General features: G+C 42.3%; 1 protein-coding gene across 4 annotated transcripts in view; it reads left to right on the forward strand.

The window, feature by feature from the left end:
• Positions 1 to 19,653, forward strand: part of LOC106585313 (egl nine homolog 1) — a 46,184-nt gene that overhangs the window by 21,031 nt on the left and 5,500 nt on the right. The window contains exons 2-4 of one of the 4 annotated variants that reach the window (XM_014171409.2): positions 417 to 536; positions 15,944 to 16,080; positions 16,979 to 17,088. In XM_014171409.2, the coding sequence (XP_014026884.1) occupies positions 417 to 536; positions 15,944 to 16,080; positions 16,979 to 17,088 (367 nt within the window). Of the gene's footprint in view, positions 1 to 416; positions 537 to 653; positions 985 to 15,943; positions 16,081 to 16,978; positions 17,089 to 19,653 lie in introns of those variants that run through there. The other 3 variants (XM_014171412.2, XM_014171419.2, XM_045705502.1) reach the window with 3 other exon arrangements.

Here is a 19,653-nt window from a genome sequence, read left to right on the forward strand (position 1 = left end):
TAGCAGTATTATCAATTATGAATCACATGACAATTTCATAATAGGAAATATGCTGTTCTGTTATATGCTTTACCAGAGTGTAGCCTAATCATGGAGGCAAGTATTCTGAAGTGACATAGAACTTTAAACAATTGGCTATGCGTTAATCATTTGTTGTGAAATGCATTGTAATGATTGTCACAAAATGTATTTAAAAATGAATTTGGAAGCAACAGCCAAGCAGCTGAATTGCATCTGCAATGATATCCTCAACCGGTGTAATTTATTGCTGACTTGCATGGACATCTCAGAAATAGGTGTTGAAAGTATGTCTACTGTTGGGAAGCATTTTAAACTTGTGACAACTTTTACAACACTGTCAAAATGGCTACCCAAAATATTTCCTCCTAACATGTCCTTCTCATGTTCTTTTTCAGGCCATGGTGGCCTGTTACCCAGGCAACGGGACTGGGTATGTGCGTCACGTGGATAACCCTAACGGCGATGGGAGATGTGTAACGTGTATTTACTATCTCAATAAAGACTGGGAGGCTAAGGTATGTCAAAACAATGAACTGAAAGCAAACTTTAGGTCCAATATTTAGTTAATTTTTTTAATGTTTTCTGCTACTAACCTCAAATTTGTTTTTTTCTGGTTGTAAACTGATTCTCAGTTTGTGGAGACTTCACCGGGTAAAGAAGTATTTTTCATGACAAGATGAAGATGGCGTGGGAAAGACTACATATTTTGGTCAAATTCTAACCAGTAAAAAAAAAATTCTGGTTCCTTATTTTTCTGGTTCCTTAAAAAAAAAAACAGTAGACCTATACAAGGCCTATTCATCAAAGATGCCATAATGACGTCATTGCAACCAGTTTTCTCTGCTGGGAACAACACTGTGGCTTTGTATATTGACTCTGTTAATTCCATGCCATCATTGTAAATAAGAATTTGTTCTTAACTGACTTGCCTAGTTAAATAAATTCCATGCCAGTCACTCTTCAGTCACCCTTTAGAGTTCAGTTTCTGGATGTAATTCCAAAGTTCACCAACCAGCCCATTAAATGAGTTTATGCGGAGGGGAGAAGCGTTGATCGATAAAGTGAAGGGAAAGGGGGGGTGTCTAAACAGTTACTGACACGCTATGGATTAATCCCAAACATACTGTACAATGACTCCATTGCCTGGCTACCGAAACTCCAATGGGTTGGGCCAGAGACAGAACACACGTTGGTAAAGCGTCATTTTGAAAATGTATCATTGACTTTGATAATCTGATTGGTTAGAGATGATCCAATCACTGATGACTTTGTTTTGTAAAGCACCCCTCATTTTGACGTCACCACAGACGACTTTAACGATGGCAGTCTGACTGAAGTATGTAGCAGATGATAGAGCAGCGGAAGAATTCAGTTTGAGTCGTCAGGTAACTGACTCCATACCATATGTATGGTGTCCATATAAGGACAGCCTCTGATGGACACCAACACCTTGTGAATCTGAAGCTGTTCTAATATGGCAACCATACATGCTACGGTGTGACAAGTGATGACAAAAGCACTTTCTGATATGGCTGACCATGGAGTCATGTTGGTGTGGAATACATGTAATGGACACAGTCTGCATAATTTACAGCTAATGTGGGCGCTCACTGCTATTACATTTTCATGTAATTGCACAAATAATGCACACAATCCCACGCACACACAGGCATTCATGCACCAAAGGGAGCGGCAGTAACTGCTAGAACAAACCCCAGGGCTACCACTAGAACATTGTGATTGCAGGTGGAAACTATGCTGGAATGAGGACAACAGGCAGGCAGCTCCTCTCACACTCCCACTCTGACGTTGTGGGCCTTAATTCTAATCCGATAGCGCCCTCCCTTCTCTTTCCCCCTGATTTATGTTTTTGCTGACCCTCCTCTCAGATCTGAAAGAATTATCATGAATAAAGGGATAGGGAGTTATCAGTTTGGAATCCGCTAGTGGGGTCGTATAGTAGGACTGCAGCCTAGGTCCTAGTAAGACTCAACAGAAGAGAAGCTGTCAATCTCACTGCCCTGCAGACCTGGTGTAAGATTAGCAGCTAATTATGAAATTAGGATCACTTAGAGATTTTACCTGGGTCATGTTCAGTAAGGAGAAAACAGAGTGAAACAAAGAACTACCTAAACTTTTCAAATAATGACACAGACTTTAATTTACTGTTGTTTAATGTTCCTATGGTGTACCCTACTGAGCACGACCGTAAACTTGCAAATGCCTCACCATCGGACACCCAGAACATTTTGTTGTAGCCCTGAACCAGCACACCTGATTCACCTAATCAAGGGCTTGATGATTAATTGACGAGTTAAATCAGGTGTGTTTGCTCTGGAATGTCACATAAATGGAATGGCTGGAGGTCTCTGTGGAATGCTTTGAGGAATGCTGGAGAAGTTGATAGTAGGTGAGGTCCTAGCAATAGAAGCATCATCAGTGTTTCCAACATCCAGTCATCCAACTAATCATCAAGCCCTCAATTAGTTGAATCAGGTGAGTTTGTCCAGGGCTACAACAGAAATGTGTACAGTTGGGGGTACTCGGGGACCAAGGGTTGGGAATTACTTAAAAAATAATGCCTGAGAACCCGGGAATTATTGTCAGACAGCTCCCGTCAAGGGCTGTTCTGAGACCCTAGGCGAAGCCAAGGGCCGGGATACAGCCCTTGGAAGGAGTTGTCACACGATAATTCCCGGGTATGAGGGCATTATTGCTTTAAGAAAATGTTTGCCAACATATTTATAAAAATATTCATTACAAGTAAATTTGGTTTTGCATTGTGAAATTGCTAGTTCTTTTCTCATGTTTTTACCCAGTCGTTAATTCAAATAATTATATTAATTCAACATTGCTATGCTAAACAAATCATTGGCATGTAGCTAGTTAGCAGAGATTCAATGATGATATGAGACAAGAACCTCAATAAATAATGACTTAATAAATATACAATAGGCATACAGAGGCAACAACTATTATGGTTGGCGAGTCCAAGCTAACCAAGCTAGTTGGTGATGTTAATAGTGACGTTTTCCGTTGATGGCACACGAATTGAAGAACTGGTCGTTAGTTCTTTTCTCATGTTTTGGCCCAGTCGTTTATTCTATTCATTCGACGTTGCTATGCTAAACAAATCGTTGACATGTAGATAGCGTTCAATGATGAGACAAGAACTTCAATAAATAAGGATTTAATAAATATTAATACATAGCCAATAGGCCACTATGCGCTGGTTAATGAAGGAATCGAATTCTGAGTGTTTACGGTTTCCATGGTAAATTATTAGGTTCACGCTCGTTCTTGGGCTAGATAGCCTACTGGCACAGGAGAGATCGCATTTGTCAAATTATACATTATTGCATAGGTCGTAGAAGCAGACAACTGTTGCAAACCAAATACAATTATTTTTCCCAAGGGAGATTATTAAGTTAATGAATTTCCTGCCTGGGCTGCGGGACAGTGGAATTAACGTCATAGTATATTGCGGGAGTTGTTGTCCCACATATCAACCCATCAGCATCCAGGATCCAAACAACCTGCTTTATAATGATCTACATTAGGAACTCTGCTAAGAGGTAGATACCCGGTAGATACTTCCAGTGGGTCTTAATAGCCGCTTATACACGGAAGAAAAAATAAACGCAACATGTAACAATTTCAAAGATTTTAAGGAAATCTGTCAATTTAAATAAATTACATTTACATTTAAGTCATTTAGCAGACGCTCTTATCCAGAGTGACTTACAAATTGGTGCATTCACCTTATGATATCCAGTGGAACAACCACTTTACAATAGTGCATCTAAATATTTTAAGGGGGGGGGTTAGAAGGATTACTTTATCCTATCCTAGGTATTCCTTAAAGAGGTGGGGTTTCAGGTGTCTCCGGAAGGTGGTGATTGACTCCGCTGTCCTGGCGTTGTGAGGGAGCTTCTTCCACCATTGGGGTGCCAGAGCAGCGAACAGTTTTGACTGGGCTGAGCGGGAACTGTGCTTCCTCAGAGGTAGGGGGGCCAGCAGGCCAGAGGTGGATGAACACAGTGCCCTTGTTTGGGTGTAGGGCCTGATCAGAGCCTGAAGGTATGGAGGTGCCGTTCCCTTCACAGCTCCGTAGGCAATCACCATGGTCTTGTAGCGGATGCGAGCTTCAACTGGAAGCCAGTGGAGAGAGCGGAGGAGCGGGGTGACGTGAGAGAACTTGGGAAGGTTGAACACCAGACGGGCTGCGGCGTTCTGGATGAGTTGTAGGGGTTTAATGGCACAGGCAGGGAGCCCAGCCAACAGCGAGTTGCAGTAATCCAGACGGGAGATAACAAGTGCCTGGATTAGGACCTGCGCCGCTTCCTGTGTGAGGCAGGGTCGTACTCTGCGAATGTTGTAGAGCATGAACCTACAGGATCGGGTCACCGCCTTGATGTTAGTGGAGAACGACAGGGTGTTGTCCAGGATCACGCCAAGGTTCTTAGCACTCTGGGAGGAGGACACAAGGGAGTTGTCAACCGTGATGGCGAGATCATGGAACGGGCAGTCCTTCCCCGGGAGGAAGAGCAGCTCCGTCTTGCCGAGTTAATGAGTAAATTAGGCCCTAATCTATGGATTTCACATGATAGGAAATACAGATATGCATCTGTTGGTCACAGATACCTTTAAAAAAAAATGAAGGGAGTGGATCAGAATACCAGTCAGGATCTGGTGTGACCAACATTTGCCTCATGCAGCATGTCACATCTCCTTTGCATAGAGTTGATCATGCTGTTGATTGTGGCCTGTGGAATGTTGCCCACTCTTCAATGGCTGTGGGAAGTTGCTGGATATTGGCGGGAACTGGAACACGCTGTCGTACACATCGATCTAGAGCATCCCAAACATGCTCAATGGGTGACATGGCTGGTGGAAAACTGGGACATTTTCAGCTTCCAGAAATTGTGTACAGGTCCTTGTGACATGGGGCCGTGCTTTATCGTGCTGAAACATGAGGTGATGGCGGAGGATGAATGGCACGACAATGGGCCTCAGGATCTTTTCACGGTATCTCTGTGCATTAATATTTGCAATCAATAAAATGCAGTTGTGTTCGTTGTCCCTATCTTATACCTGCAAACCGCTCGCCCACACGACACCATACACACTGTCTGCCATCTGCCCGGTATTCATCCATGAAGTCGGTTACGGCGCCGAACTGCAGTCAGGTCAAGACCTTGGTGAGGACGACAAGCACAAAGATAAGCTTCATTGAGATGGTTTCTGACAGAAATTCTTCGGTTGTGCAAACCCACAGTTTCATCAGCTGTCCTGGTGGCTGGTCTCAGACGATCCCGCAGGTGATGAAGCCGGATATGGGGTCCTGGGCTGGCGTGGTTACACGTGGTCTGAGGTCGGTTGGATATGCTGCCAAATTCTCTAAAATGACAAAACAGCACATTTTAGAGTGGACTTTTATTGTCCCCAGCACAAGGTGCACCTGATCATGCTGTTTAATCAGCTTCTTGATATGCCTCACCTGTCAGGTTGGTGTATTATCTTGGCAAATTAGAAATGCTCACTAATAACAGGAATGTAAACAAATGTGAGAGAAATAAGCTTTTTTGTGCGTATGGAAAATGTCGGATATTTTGTTTCTGCTCAGGAAACATGTGACCAACACTTTACATGTTGCAATTATATTTTTGTTCAGTTTATTTCAGAGCACATAGTAGGATGTTAGATTACAGCATGACTTGGTCTGTGCCACCTACAGCTGTGTTAATCCTGGTCCTTGGGACCCAAAGCGGTGCACATTTTAGTTTTTTCCCTAGCACGACACAAATCAACTAATCAAAGATTTGAGGATGAGTTGATTAGTGGAAGGACGTGTGTAGTACTAGGGCAAAGCAAAAATGTCCACCCTGTTGGGTCCCCACAAACAGGTTTAAGAAACACTGATCTACAATATGGGATTATTAACAGATTGATTAACAGATCAAGTTTCTAAAAGGAGGCCTGGGTAAGCCCAGATGTGCCTTCAGTTATGGATAAATATACTTTATAAAACAAACTGCAGGACGAATTATAAAGTATGTGTGTTTTGTGCCATTTACTCCATGCAGATACTCAGGGTGTTTTCCCACTTGGTCCCTTTCAGACAATTTTTGTGAACTCAGTGCGGTTCCCTTAATTTTTTTGGTGCAGTGTGAACACTCTAAAGGAACTCAGACCCCTCAAATGAGCCCCCATATGGAAATGCATAAAAATGTTATATCAATAATTGTCTTTCTTTATATCAATAATTGAATTTCTTATATTAATAATTACATTTTTATATCCCACAAAATATTTATTGATATAAAATTGCTTTTATAAATAAAAAATGAATTATCAATATATATTTTTTTATTATTGATATGAAATGTTTTATTATTTACATAATTTGTAAATTTTTGATATCGATAAATCATTTTTTTATATCAATAATTCTATGATAATGACCTTCATGTGGGCAGGATCACATTTGCATGCTGCTACATAGGTTCTCTGCTCCCAACAGGAAGACACTGCAACATGGTTGCATGTGTATTTCTCCAAGTTAGGAGTGTTGCAGCAAAGATACGCAGGATGCCGTGACCCCCTGTTGCTACAGTAATATTCACATTATGTAGGCCTAAGCACAGCTCTTCTGGCGCTGTTGTCTGCAGGGGGAGTCGAACTCACAAACACCAGTTTCTCCATTGAATCCTATTGGGAGTTATTGATATACAATTTTTGAATTTCAATGAATACATGTTAGAACAGCTTTTCATAGCCCACGTGATCTCGAGAGGTTGCTTGAATTACGGGGGTCCGGTTCCCTTTTTTAGGGCAATGTGAGCTCCTCAGGTTCGCTTGTCATTATTCCCACACCACACTAGGCTAATGCAACACAGTTTCCCCTGACATAACCCCTCACATTGGTGCCACAAGAGAGATGGTACAAAAAAAAGTGCACAGAAAACCAAAATATGTGTGGTTGTTTTAGTCAAGATTATTTGTTTGCCATATGTGATCTATAGGCTAAGAGAGCTTCATACCCTGTTTATTCAACATCATATTTGGTGAAAATCACAACATAGGGTACAAAATCAATTCTAGCTCTTATGTTGGGGCTACAGGTTAGCAATGAACCCCGAGTCGGGATTGCTAACAAGGCTGGAAATTCAAAACATCAAAAATCTAATAATTTCAATTTCTCAAACAATCAACTATTTTACACAATTTAAATGATAAACATCTCCTTAATCTAACCACATTGTTCGATTTTCAAAGAGGCTTTACGGCAAAAGCATAAAGTTAGATTATGTTAGGACAGTACATAGCCACAAAAGTACAAACATCCATTTTCAATTCAAGGTCAGGCGTCACCAAAAGCAGAAACCAGCTAGAATTATGCACTAACTTTTGTCAATCTCCATCAGATGACACTCCTAGGACATTATGTTATACAATACATGCATTTTTTGTTCCATCAAGTTCATATTTATATCCAAAAACAGCATTTTACAGTAGCGTGAAATTCAGATTTTTTTTCTTCTCTGAAATGCTTCCGGTGAACATAACAAAATTACTATTCGAAAACATTGGTAAATTATAATATTGTCATTCAAAGAATAATATATTATCATCTCGTAATTGCTACCGAATGGCCAGATCTCAAAATAACTTTACTGGGAAATCACATTTTGCAATAAACGGGGTGCTATGCTAAGAACAACAGGCTATGCTATACAGTTAGCATCATCTAAAATCGATAATAACATTGTAAATATCCCCTTACCTTTGATTATCTCCATCAGAAGGCAGGCATCCCAGGTCCGGAAGGCATCCCAGGTCCGGAAACAAATGTGGTTTCTTTTGACAAAGTTCATAATTTATGTCCAAATAACACCAAGTACATTATGCTCCCACAAAACGTGGTGGGGGGAGTGTAAAATCACGACGAAAAGCTAAAAAAAACAAGTAAATAATCTATTTACGTCCGTTCAAACATGTCAAATGTTGTTTAGCATTAATCTTTTGGTCCATTTTTAACGTTAAACATCAGTAATATTTTCACACAACCTATCCTATGTCTAGATAAACAATGATGAAAACTCACAGTTCTCAGATTTACGCGCAGGCGCAAAAAAATGAAGTGATGACATGTCAACTTCCTTGGATTCTAATTTGCTCTCTGTTTATCATAGACGCTTCAAACAACTTTATAAAGATCGTTGACATCTAGTGGAAGCTGTAGGTGTTGCGAAATGAAACCTTTCTCACTATGGTATCTATAAAACAATGACACTAAATAGTACAGTCACAAAATTCACATTTTTTTAAAAATCTATTTTTCACAGGTTTTTGCCTGCAATATGAGTTTTGTTATACTTAGACACCATTCAAACTGTTTTAGAAAATTCAGAGTGTTTTCTATCCGAATGTGTTAATAATATGCATATCCTAGCTTCTGAGTTGGTGTAGGAGGCAGTTAAAAATGGGCACATATTTTTTTCAAAATGTCTCAATACTGCCCCCGAGCCCCAACAGGTTTTAAGGGAGCAGTAGACTACATTGGGTGTACACTTTTTGAATGAAAGCATTATTTAATCTGCAGTTATTATTTTGCTATTTATTTTGTTACTTATAATATTTACAGTGCCTTCAGAGTATTCACACACCTTGACTTTTTCCACATTTTGTTACAGCCTGAATTAAAAATGTTTTAAATTTAGATTTTTTTTGTCGCTGGCCAACACACAATACGCATTATGTCAAAGTAGAATTATGTTTTGTCAAAATTTTTGCAAATGTATAAAAAATGAAAAGTTGAAATGTGAGTCTAAGTATTCAACCCCAGTGTTTAACATTTTTGAATGAATACCTAATCTCTATAACCCACACATACAATTATCTGTAACGTCCCTTCAGTCGATTAGTGAATTTCAAACACAGATTCAACCAAAAAGGCCAGGAAGGTTTTCCAATGCCTTGCAACGAAGGGCACCTATAGGTAGATGGGTAAAAATATCCCTTTGAGCATGGTGAAGTTATAAATTACACTTTGGATGGTGTATCAATACACACAATCACTATAAAGATGCATGCTTCCTAACTCATTTGCAGGAGAGGAAGGAAACCACTCAGGGATTTCACCATGAGGCCAATGGTGATTAAAACGGCTACAGAGTTTAATGGCTGTGATAGGAGAAAACTGAGGATGGATCAATAACATTGTAGTTACTCCACAATACTAACCTAATTGACAGAGTGAAAAGAAGACAAGCTGTACAGAATACAAATATATATATTTTTTAAAGCATCCTGTTTGCAACAAACGTTTTGTCCTGAATCAAAAATCCAATACAACACATTACCGAGTACCACTCTCCATATTTTCGAGCATATTGGTGGCTGCATCATGTTATGGGTATGCTTGTAATTGTTAAAGACTGAAGAGTTTTTCAGAATAAAAAACAAACGGAATGAAGCTAAGCACAGGCAAAATCCTGGTTCAGTCTGCTTTCCCCCAGACACTGGAAGATGTATTCACCTTCAGCAGGACAATAACCTAAAACACAAGGCCAAATCTACACTGGAGTTGCTTACGAAGACAGTGAATGTTCCTGAGTGGCCGAGTTACAGTTTTGACTTAAATCTGCTTGAAAATCTATGGCAGTACCTAAAAATAGTTTTCTAGCCATGATCAACAACCAATTTGACAGAGCTTTAAGAATTTTGAAAAGAATAATGAGCAAATGCTGCACAAGCCAGGTGTGAAACTCTTAGACTTACCCAGAAAGACTCACAGCTGTAATATTTTGTGTAGGTCGTTGACACAAAATGACAATTAAATCCGTTTTAATCACACTTTGTAACACAACAAAATGTGGAAAATGTCAAGGGGTGTGAATACTTTCTGAAGGCACATGTTAATAGTATCTTCTGATAAAATTGATTGTCTAATCTTTTAACTAAATGCAATCTATTAGCTTCCAATATGTATGTAGGCTGTCCGATAACTGATGGAATGGCTTGTCTTGCACTTTGTAAAAACCCTGAGTGCATTGAGTGAATGTTAGAAGTTATTGGTTCCTTTCGAAACATATCAATTTCAATGCAAAGAGGACTCGGATCACAGAATTGGTGAAGTGAACTGGCAAAATAGTTGAGTCCTCACTTTAAAGGCAGGGGCAGTGTGAATACAAAGATAACTGAGTTATTTAGCTTTTTTTTAATCCAAGAGTTCACTTTAAAGAGGACTGTGAAAACACCCTCAAAGAGTAGGATCCATGTTGTAGACCGATTTATTACCTCGTACATACCACTAATAAGTTCCGGTACTTCCACATTTTCAGTTAACTTTATAAGCTGATAGTGGGTAACAAAATTGGAGGCATAGCTGGGATTACTATGAAGGAAAACAGCCAAGAGGACACAAATTGAGGTACCAAGAGGGTACAGACCACTGATTTACAAATACCTAAACAATGAATAGAGTATTTGGTTAGCCAATCTGTTATCACATAAAGTAAACTAAAAGTGATAAAGGTACTGATTTTCAATCATGTAAGCACGAGGTATCATTTGCCTTTTTTTTTTAATTTTAATTTTTTTATTTCACTTTTATTTAACCAGATAGGCCAGTTGAGAACAAGTTGTCATTTACAACTGCGACCTGGCCAAGATAAAGCATAGCAGTGTGACAAAAACAACAACACAGTTACACATAAACAAACGTAGTCAATAACACAAAATAAAATAAAAATAGAAAATCTATATACAGTGTGTGCAAATGTAGGGAGGTAGGCAATAAATAGGCCATAGAGGCGAAAATAATTACAACTTCGCATTAATACTGGAGTGATATATGTGCAGATCATGATGTGCAAGTAGAGATACTGGGGTGCAAAATAGCAAGAGGGTAAATAATAATATGGGGATGATGTAGTCGTGTGTGGTATTTACAGATTGGCTGATGCTTAAAGTTAGAGAGGGAGATAAGACTCCAGCTTCAGAGATTTGTGCAATTCGTTCCAGTCATTGGCAGCAGATAACTGGAAGGAAAGGCGGCCAAAGGAAGTGTTGGCTTTGAGGATGACCAGTGCAAAATACCTGCTGGAGCGTGTGCTACGGGTGGGTGTTGCTATGGTGACCAGTGAGCTGAGATAAGGCGGGGCTTTACCAAGCAAAGACTTATAGATGACCTGGAGTCAGTGGGTTTGGCGACGGATATGTAGTGAGGGCCAGCCAACGAGATCATAGAGGTCGCCGTGGTGGGTAGTATATGGGGTGGGACTTTGGTGATAAAACACATGGCACTGTGATCGACTACATCCAGTTTGCTGAGTAGAGTGTTGGAGGCTATTTTGTAAATGACATCACCGAAGTCAAGGATCGGTAGGATAGTCAGTTTTACGAGGGAATGTTTGGTGGCATGAGTGAAGGCTTTGTTGCGTAATAGGAAGCCGATTCTAGATTTAATTTTGGATTGGAGATGCTTAATGTGAGTCTGGAAGGAGAGTTTAGTCTAACCAGACACATAGGTATTGTAGTTGTCCATATATTCTAGGTCAGAACCGTCCAGAGTAGTGATGCTAGTCGGGCGGGCAGATGCGGGTAGCAATCGATTGAATAGCATGCACTTAGTTTTACTAGCATTTAAAAGCAGTTGGAGGCCACAGAAGGAGTGTTGTATGGCGTTGAAGCTTGTTTGGAGGTTTGTTAGCACAGTGTCCAAAGAAGGGCCAGCTGTATACAAAATGGTCTTGTCTGCGTAGAGGTGGATCAGAGAATCACTGGTCGTCAGGTGCGTTCGAAACAGAGAGTAAAGGGGGCAGGTTTCTGGGCACGGAAGGATGGATTCAAGGCATAATGTACAGACAAGGGTATGGTAGGATGTGAGTACAGTGGAGGGAAGCCTAGGCATTGAGTGACGAAGCACTATTTAAGCCAGGTGCTGTCACCGCATGTGTGGGGGGTGGAACAACAGGGCTAGCTAAGGCATATTGAGCAGGGCTGGAGGCTCTACAGTGAAATAAAACAATTACTAACCAAAACAGCAATGGACAAGGCATATTGACATTAAGGAGAGGCATGTGTAGCCAAGAAATCATAGGGTCCAGTGAGTAGACAGGCGAGCTGTAGGCACGGAGATTCAGACAGCTAGCAGGCCGGGGATAGCAGCAGGCTAGCAGATGGGCCTCAGGGGGACGTTCCAACAGGGAAGCCTGTTGAAACCCCCTTGCACGGTAATGTCGGCAGACCAGTCGTGATGGCTTGGCGGGGCTCCATGTCGGCAGCAAAGGGTTCAAGCAAATTGGCAATAGAGGTATTATCTGCTGGATTTTTTCAGGCTAGCCAGGAGATGGGCCTAGCTCGAGGCTAACTCCAGACTAACTGGTGCTTGCTATGGGACAGAAACCCCCTCGGACGGTTACGTCGGTAGACCAGTCGTGATGGATCGGCGGGGCTCCGTGTCGGCAGCAAAGGGTCCAGGCCAATTGGCAAAAGTGGTAATTGAAGCCCAAGAATTCTTGATAGATATATTTGGCTAGCCGAGAGACGGGCCTAGATTCGAGGCTAGCTCCAGGCTAACTGGTGCTTGCTTCGTGACAGAGACGTTAGCCAGGAGTAGCCACTCGGATAGCAGCTAGCTAACTGCGCTCCAGAGTAAAGGTTCGGAGCTTGCGGTAGGAATCCGGAGATATTGTGGAGAAAAGCAGTCCGATATGCTCTGGGTTGATATCGCGTTGTGCAGGCTGGCAGGAGTTGACCGGGCTGAAGCTGGCAGATGTCCCAGTTAATGGTGATGGCTAACTAGCAGTGGCTAACTGACTACTAGCTAATAGCTGGCTAGCTTGAAGGGGGTTACGGTTCTAAAATATAAAAAATGACAGATCCATACCGCATTGGGTGAGGTGGGTTGCAGGAGAGTATGTTCAGTGCGTAGATGGAAAAATTAGATAAAAAATATATACGAAGAAAGAAACGATGTATACAAGGGACGGGACAAGAAAAATCAAAACATCCCACTGCTACGCAATCTTGGAATCAATGCTGTCATGCTTTGGGCCTGCAAGTGTATCCACATGGCACTATGGAGTGATATTAGAGCCAACAGAAATTGATTCTGAATTGAATCATGTTGAATCATTTCAAAATGATTGAGATCAGATATAATTTCTGTTGCCACTAAAATCACTCCATATAGCAATACTTTCCCTTTTAGTTATTTTCTACTTATGATGTAGGGTTAAGAACAAGTTACTATTCTCTCATACCCACCAGTTCCTCATCATTCCCCAGCCCCCTTTAGGAGGTGAACGGATAACTTGATCCCCCGGAGAAGCTTGGGGGAAGCATGCATGTTTGAAGGTCAACAGACCCCGCTCTCATGTCTTCTTTACACACTGCACACACACATCGGCCCCCTAGCAGTCACATGCAAACACACACACACACCCCACCCATGGACACACCCCTCACACATACCTGTCACACACCGGCCCCCAAGCAGTTCACGCAAACCTGCAGTTATGAGTCATGTTTAGCAAAAGGTTAGCCCCCCACATGAAAAAGCCATTCTCCTTTTAACATTTTCACACCCTTAACATTCCTATCCTGCGTGTTTCAAGAAGTGTGTGTGTGTGTGTAGGGATGCATGTGCTGCTGTGTGTACCTATGTGTGTTTGCATGCATTTATTTGTATGTGTGTGTCAGGAAGCATGTGTTGGGATGTGTGTGTTACGAGGAGGTGTGATTATATGGCCGATATACCACAGCCAAGGGCTGTTCTTATGTACAACGCAACGCGGAGTGCCTGGACACAGCCCTTAGCCGTGGTATATTGGCCATGTATCACAAAGCCCAGAGGTGCCTTATAGCTATTATAAACTGGTTACCAATGTAATTAGAGCAGTCAAAATAAATGTTTTGGCATACCTGTGGTATACGGTCTGATATACCACGGCTGTCAGCCAATCAGTATTAAGGGCTCGAACCACCCAGTTTATAATGTGTATTTTGGCGTGTGTGTTATTCTGTTTGTTGCCTTGGTGTAGCTAATTTTCCTCTTAACTCACACTAACCCAACTTCCAGGAAATACTTCACGTGGTAACAGCTTTGTCTGTGGCATTTGGGAAGAGGTGGACATGATTGCTCCTCTGTTTGTTTTCCATGTCATGTGTGTACACCAAACCACACGTATCTGCATGAAGTAAATAGCAACAAACACACATACTTCCTCATTTAGCTTCAACTGAAGGTGAATCTGGTACAAATGGTTTGAACCAAAATACAACCCTGTTTCGCTCCCAAACCTCACAGCACTTTTTTTATGCACAGTCAGGGTCACGTCATATACTACATGGACAGAAGTATGTGGACACACCTTCAAATTAGTGAATCTGACTATTTAAGCCACAATGTTGCTAAGAGGTGTATAAAATTGAGCACAATGCCATGCAATTGCCATAGACCAACATTAGCAGTAGAATGGCCCGTACTGAAGAGCTCAGTGACTTTCAACGTGGCACCGTCAAAGGATGCCAGCTTTCCAAGTCAGTTTGTAAAATTTTTGCCTTGCTAGAGCTGCCCCGGGTCAACTGTAAGTGCTGTTATTGTGAGGTGGAAACGTCTAGGAGCAACATGGGCTCAGCCACAAAGTGGTAGGCCACACAAGCTCACAGAATGGAACAGCCGAGTGCTGAAGCGTGTTGCTTGTAAAAATCGCCTGCCCTCGGTTGCAACACTCACTACCGAGTTCCAAACTGCCTCTGGAAGCAATGTCAGCACAAGACCTGTTTGTCGGGAGCTTCATGAAATGGGTTTCCATGGCTAAGATCACCAATGCCAAGTGTCAGCTGGAGTGGTGCAAAGCTGGCTGCCATTGGACTCTGGAGCAGTGGAAACGCGTTCTCTGGAGTGATGAATCACACTTCACCATCTGGCAGTCCAACAGACAAATCTGGGTTTGGCGGATGCCCGAATGCATAGTGCCAATTGTAAAGTTTTGTGGTGGAGGAATAATGGTCTGGGGCTGTTTTTCATTGTTTAGGCTAGGCCCCTTAGTTCCAGTGAAGGGAAATCTCATTACTACAGCATACAATGAATTTCTAGATGATTCTGTGCTTCCAACTTTGTGGCAACAGTTTGGGGAATGCCCTTTCCTGTTTCAGCATGACAATGCCCCTGTGCGAGGTCCATACAGAAATGGTTTGTTGAAATCGGTGTGGAAGAACTTGACTGGCCTGCACAGAGCCCTGACCTCAACCCCTCCGAACACCTTTGGGATGAATTGAAACGCAGAGCCAGGCCTAATCACCCAACATCAGTGCCTGACCTCACTAATGCTCTTATGGCTGAATGGAACCAAGTCCCTACAGCAATGTTCCAGCATCTGGTGGAAAGCCTTCCCAGAAGAGTGAAGGCTGTTATAGCAGCAAAGGGGGGACCAAATCCATATTAATGCCCATGATTTTGTAATGAGATGTTCGATGAGCAGGTGTTCACATAGTTTTGGCCATGTAGTCTATTTCAATAATATTTATTATGAAAGTTATTGTTCGATGATAGTTGCTATTACTAATGAAACTTGGTGCTTGGTTTCCCTGCGAAAGGTTGTCATATTAACAATGTACCTTGCTGCAGCAAGGCATTTTGAAAAAAGTTATGTTTCGATGCCCAGAACAGCAGATGTACTTAAAAGGTGTTTTTAAAGCTTCTTATTCGATGTGATTTTTCTTTCTATTCACACCTTTTGCTGTTTTATGAGGGGATTGGCTATATGTTCTTTGACAAATCGAAATGGGAGAATACTTTTTTATTAAATTTGGACTTAATTTCTGAATGAATGAATGCTTTCTCTCCAGAGCGGAAATTGGATGCATGCGGATAATTTATTGATGTCACATGACTTGTATTGTCTCATAGAAACACGGAGGAATCCTGAGGATTTTCCCAGAGGCCAAGGCGCAGTTCGTCGACATCGAACCCAAGTTCGACCGCCTGCTCTTCTTCTGGTCGGACCGGCGGAACCCCCATGAGGTGCAGCCGGCATACCACACCAGGTAGGGTGATCTCTTAGCTTGACGTCTGACCTTTTGAACCCAGAGAAAATGTCATACTGTCACTGATCCTTAAGGGCAGGAAGAAGGGGCAGAGTCAAACGCAGGAGACTTATGTCCAGTAGTGCCAAAGTTTATTTACACCGACAACACTCGGTGGTCAAAAAGGTTACAGGGTGCGCACAATACCCAAAAGGGAAACAGGTAATCCACGAATGAAAAAATACGCACGGGGCGCAGCTCGGCAATAATAATAATCCAATGTGCTCCGCTGGGAAAACACAACAGCGTACACAAACACTGCCCGCTGACATACAATTAATCCCGCACAAAAAAACGAACCCAAAGGAACAAACTAAATACCCCCCCCCCCACTAATGACAGACAAGAAACAGGTGTGGACCTAGACAGACAAATACCAAAGAACACAGAAACATAGATCGGTGGCAGCTAGTAGACCGGCGACGACGAGCGCCGCCCAACCGAGGAGGGGCGCCATCTTCTGTGGATACTGTGACACATACTCCTGACCTTAGACCCAGGGTTGTCTGCTTGTCTTCCATCACAATCCCAAACCTCCTGTTTTGTGTTGCTTATTGTAATGTCATTTAAGTAAAGCATCCGTCACAGGCCATTTTGAGAACTTGGCTGAAGCGTGAATTGTGACAGTTTAAATTAGGTTAATGCATGCCATGATTTATGAACAGGCATTATTGTAAAGTGTTACCACATTAAGCAACACCACCAACAATATCCAGCTTTAATATATTGGAAAATGCTCAATACTGTTAGAATAGTTGGACTATGACAAATGGTAGTGTTGGTGTTAGTATGTATACCTATTATGTGAATAATTGTATGTTAGTTGACCTCTGTTTCCGTTGTCTCACTCGCTGTCCAGGTATGCCATAACAGTGTGGTATTTTGATGCCGATGAACGAGCTCGGGCCAAGGAGAAATACCTAACAAGTAAGATGGAGTCCTGGGCACGTATTCATAAAACATCTCAAAGTAAGAGTGCTGATCTAGGATCGGTTTTGCCTTTTGGATCATAATAAATAAGAAAATGATTCTAGATCAGCACTTGATCCTAGATCAGCAATGTGAGACTAAGACACTATGAATACAGGGCCAAAGTGATCATCATAAGAACGCATTCATACGTTTTTTTTTATGTTTAACTTATTTTTTTACTTATTCTGTACATAATGTTGCTGCTACCGTCTCTTATGACTGAAAATAACTTCTGGATATTAGAACAGCGATTACTCACCACGAACTGGCAGAAGCTTTTTCCTTTAATGAGTCCGACGAGCCCACGTGAAGGACATACAGCTTTCCCGGGAACATGCCCAAATCCCTGTCATTTGCGTGAAGAGAAGATGGAGAAAAAGAGGAAGGAGTTCAGGCTGCCTTCTGAGAATTCGTAGGCGATTGAATAAACACCCACTGCTTTCTGTTCTACTAGCTAACATGTAGTCATTCAAAAATAAAATTGACGACCTACGAGGAAGAATAAACTACCAACGGGACATTAAAAACTGTAATATCTTATGCTTCACGGAGTCGTGGCTGAACGACGATATTATCAACATACAGCTGGCTGGTAATACGCTGTATCGGGAGGATATAACAGCGGCGCCTGGTAAGACAAGCGATGGCGGCTTATGCATATTTGTAAACAGCTGGTGCACGATATCTAAGGAAGTCTCAAGGTTCTGCTCGTCTGAGGTAGAGTATGTCATGATAAGCTGTAGACCATACTAACTACCTAGAGAGTTTCTGTATTTTTCGTAGCTGTCTACATACCACCACAGACCAATGCTGGCACTAAGACCGCACTCAATGAGCTGTATTCCGCCATAAGCAAACAGGAAAACGCTCATCCAGAGGCAGCGATCCTAGTGGCCGGGGACTTTAATGCAGGAAAACTTAAATCCGTTATACCAAATTTCTATCAGCATGTTAAATGTGCAACCAGAGGGAAAAAAACTCTAGACCACCTTTACCCCACACACAGAGATGCGTACAAAGCTCTCCCTCGCCCTCCATTTGGCAAATCTGACCATAATTCTATCCTCCTGATTCCTGCTTACAAGCAAAAATTAAAGCAGGTAGCACCAGTGACTCGGTCAATTAAAAAAAGTGGTTAGAGGAAGCAGATGCTAAGCTTCAGGACTGTTTTGCTAGCACAGACTGGAATATGATCCGGGATTCTTCTGCTGGACTACACCACATCAGTCATTGGCTTCATTAATAAGTGCATCGATGACATCGTCCCCACAGTGACCGTACATACCCGAAGCCATGGATTACAGGCAACATCCGCACTGAGCTAAAGGCTAGAGCTGACGCTTTCAAGGAGTGGGACTCTAACCCAGAAGCTTATAAGAAATTACGCTATGCCCTCCGACGAACCATCAAACAGGCAAAGCGTCAATACAGAACTAAGATCGAATCGTACTACACCGGCTCTGATGCTCGTCGAATGTGGGAGGGCTTGCAAACCATTACAGACTACAAAGGGAAGCATAGCCAAGAGCTGCCCAGTGGCACGAGCCTACCAGGGAGGAGGTCAGAGACCTGGCCGTGTGGTGCCAGGACAACAACCTCTCCCTCAACGTGATCAAGACAAAGGAGATGATTGTGGACTACAGGAAAAGGACTGAACATGCCCCCGTTCTCTCATCGACGGAGCAGGTTGAGAGCTTCAAGTTCCTTGGTGTCCACATCACCAACAAACTAACATGGTCCAAGCACACCAAGACAGTCGTGAAGAGGGCACGACAAAACCTATTCCCCCTCAGGAGACTGAAAAGATTTGGCATGGGTCCTCAGATCCTCAAAAGGTTCTACAGCTGCATCATCGAGAGCATCCTGCCTGGTTGCATCACTGCCTGGTATGGCAACTGCTCGGCCTCTGACTGCAAGGCACTACAGAGGGTAGTGCGTACTGCCCAGTACATCACTGGGGCCAAGCTTCCTGCCATCAAGGACCTCTATACCAGGCGGTGTCAGAGGAAGGCCCTAAATTGTCGAAGACTCCAGCCACCCTAGTCATAGACTGTTCTCTTTGCTACCTCACGGCAAGCGGTACCGGTGCACCAAGTCTAGGTCCTAGAGGCTTCTAAACAGCTTCTACCCCCAACCCATAAGACTCCTGACCATCTAATGAAATGGCTACCCAGACTATTTGCATTGCCCACCCCCCACCCCCTCTTTTACGCCACTGCTACTCTGTTATTATCTATGCATAGTCACTTTACTAACTCTACCTACAGTGGTTTGCGAAAGTATTCACCCCCCTTGGCATTTTTCCTATTTTGTTGCCTTACAACCTGGAATTAAATAGATTTTTTTTTGGGGGGGGGGGGTTGTATCATTTGATTTACACAACATGCCTACCACTTTGAAGATGCAAAATATTTTTTATTGTGAAACAAACATGAAATAAGATTTTAAAAAAAATACAAATATGAAAACTTGTGCGTGCATATCTATTCACCCCCCCAAAGTCAATACTTTTGTAACTTGTGCGCTGACAGTCGGGAAGCAAGTTCAGGGAGTGAATCATTT

The sequence above is a fragment of the Salmo salar genome, chromosome ssa02 (assembly GCF_905237065.1).
Source record: "Salmo salar chromosome ssa02, Ssal_v3.1, whole genome shotgun sequence".
Lineage (NCBI taxonomy): Eukaryota > Metazoa > Chordata > Actinopteri > Salmoniformes > Salmonidae > Salmo > Salmo salar.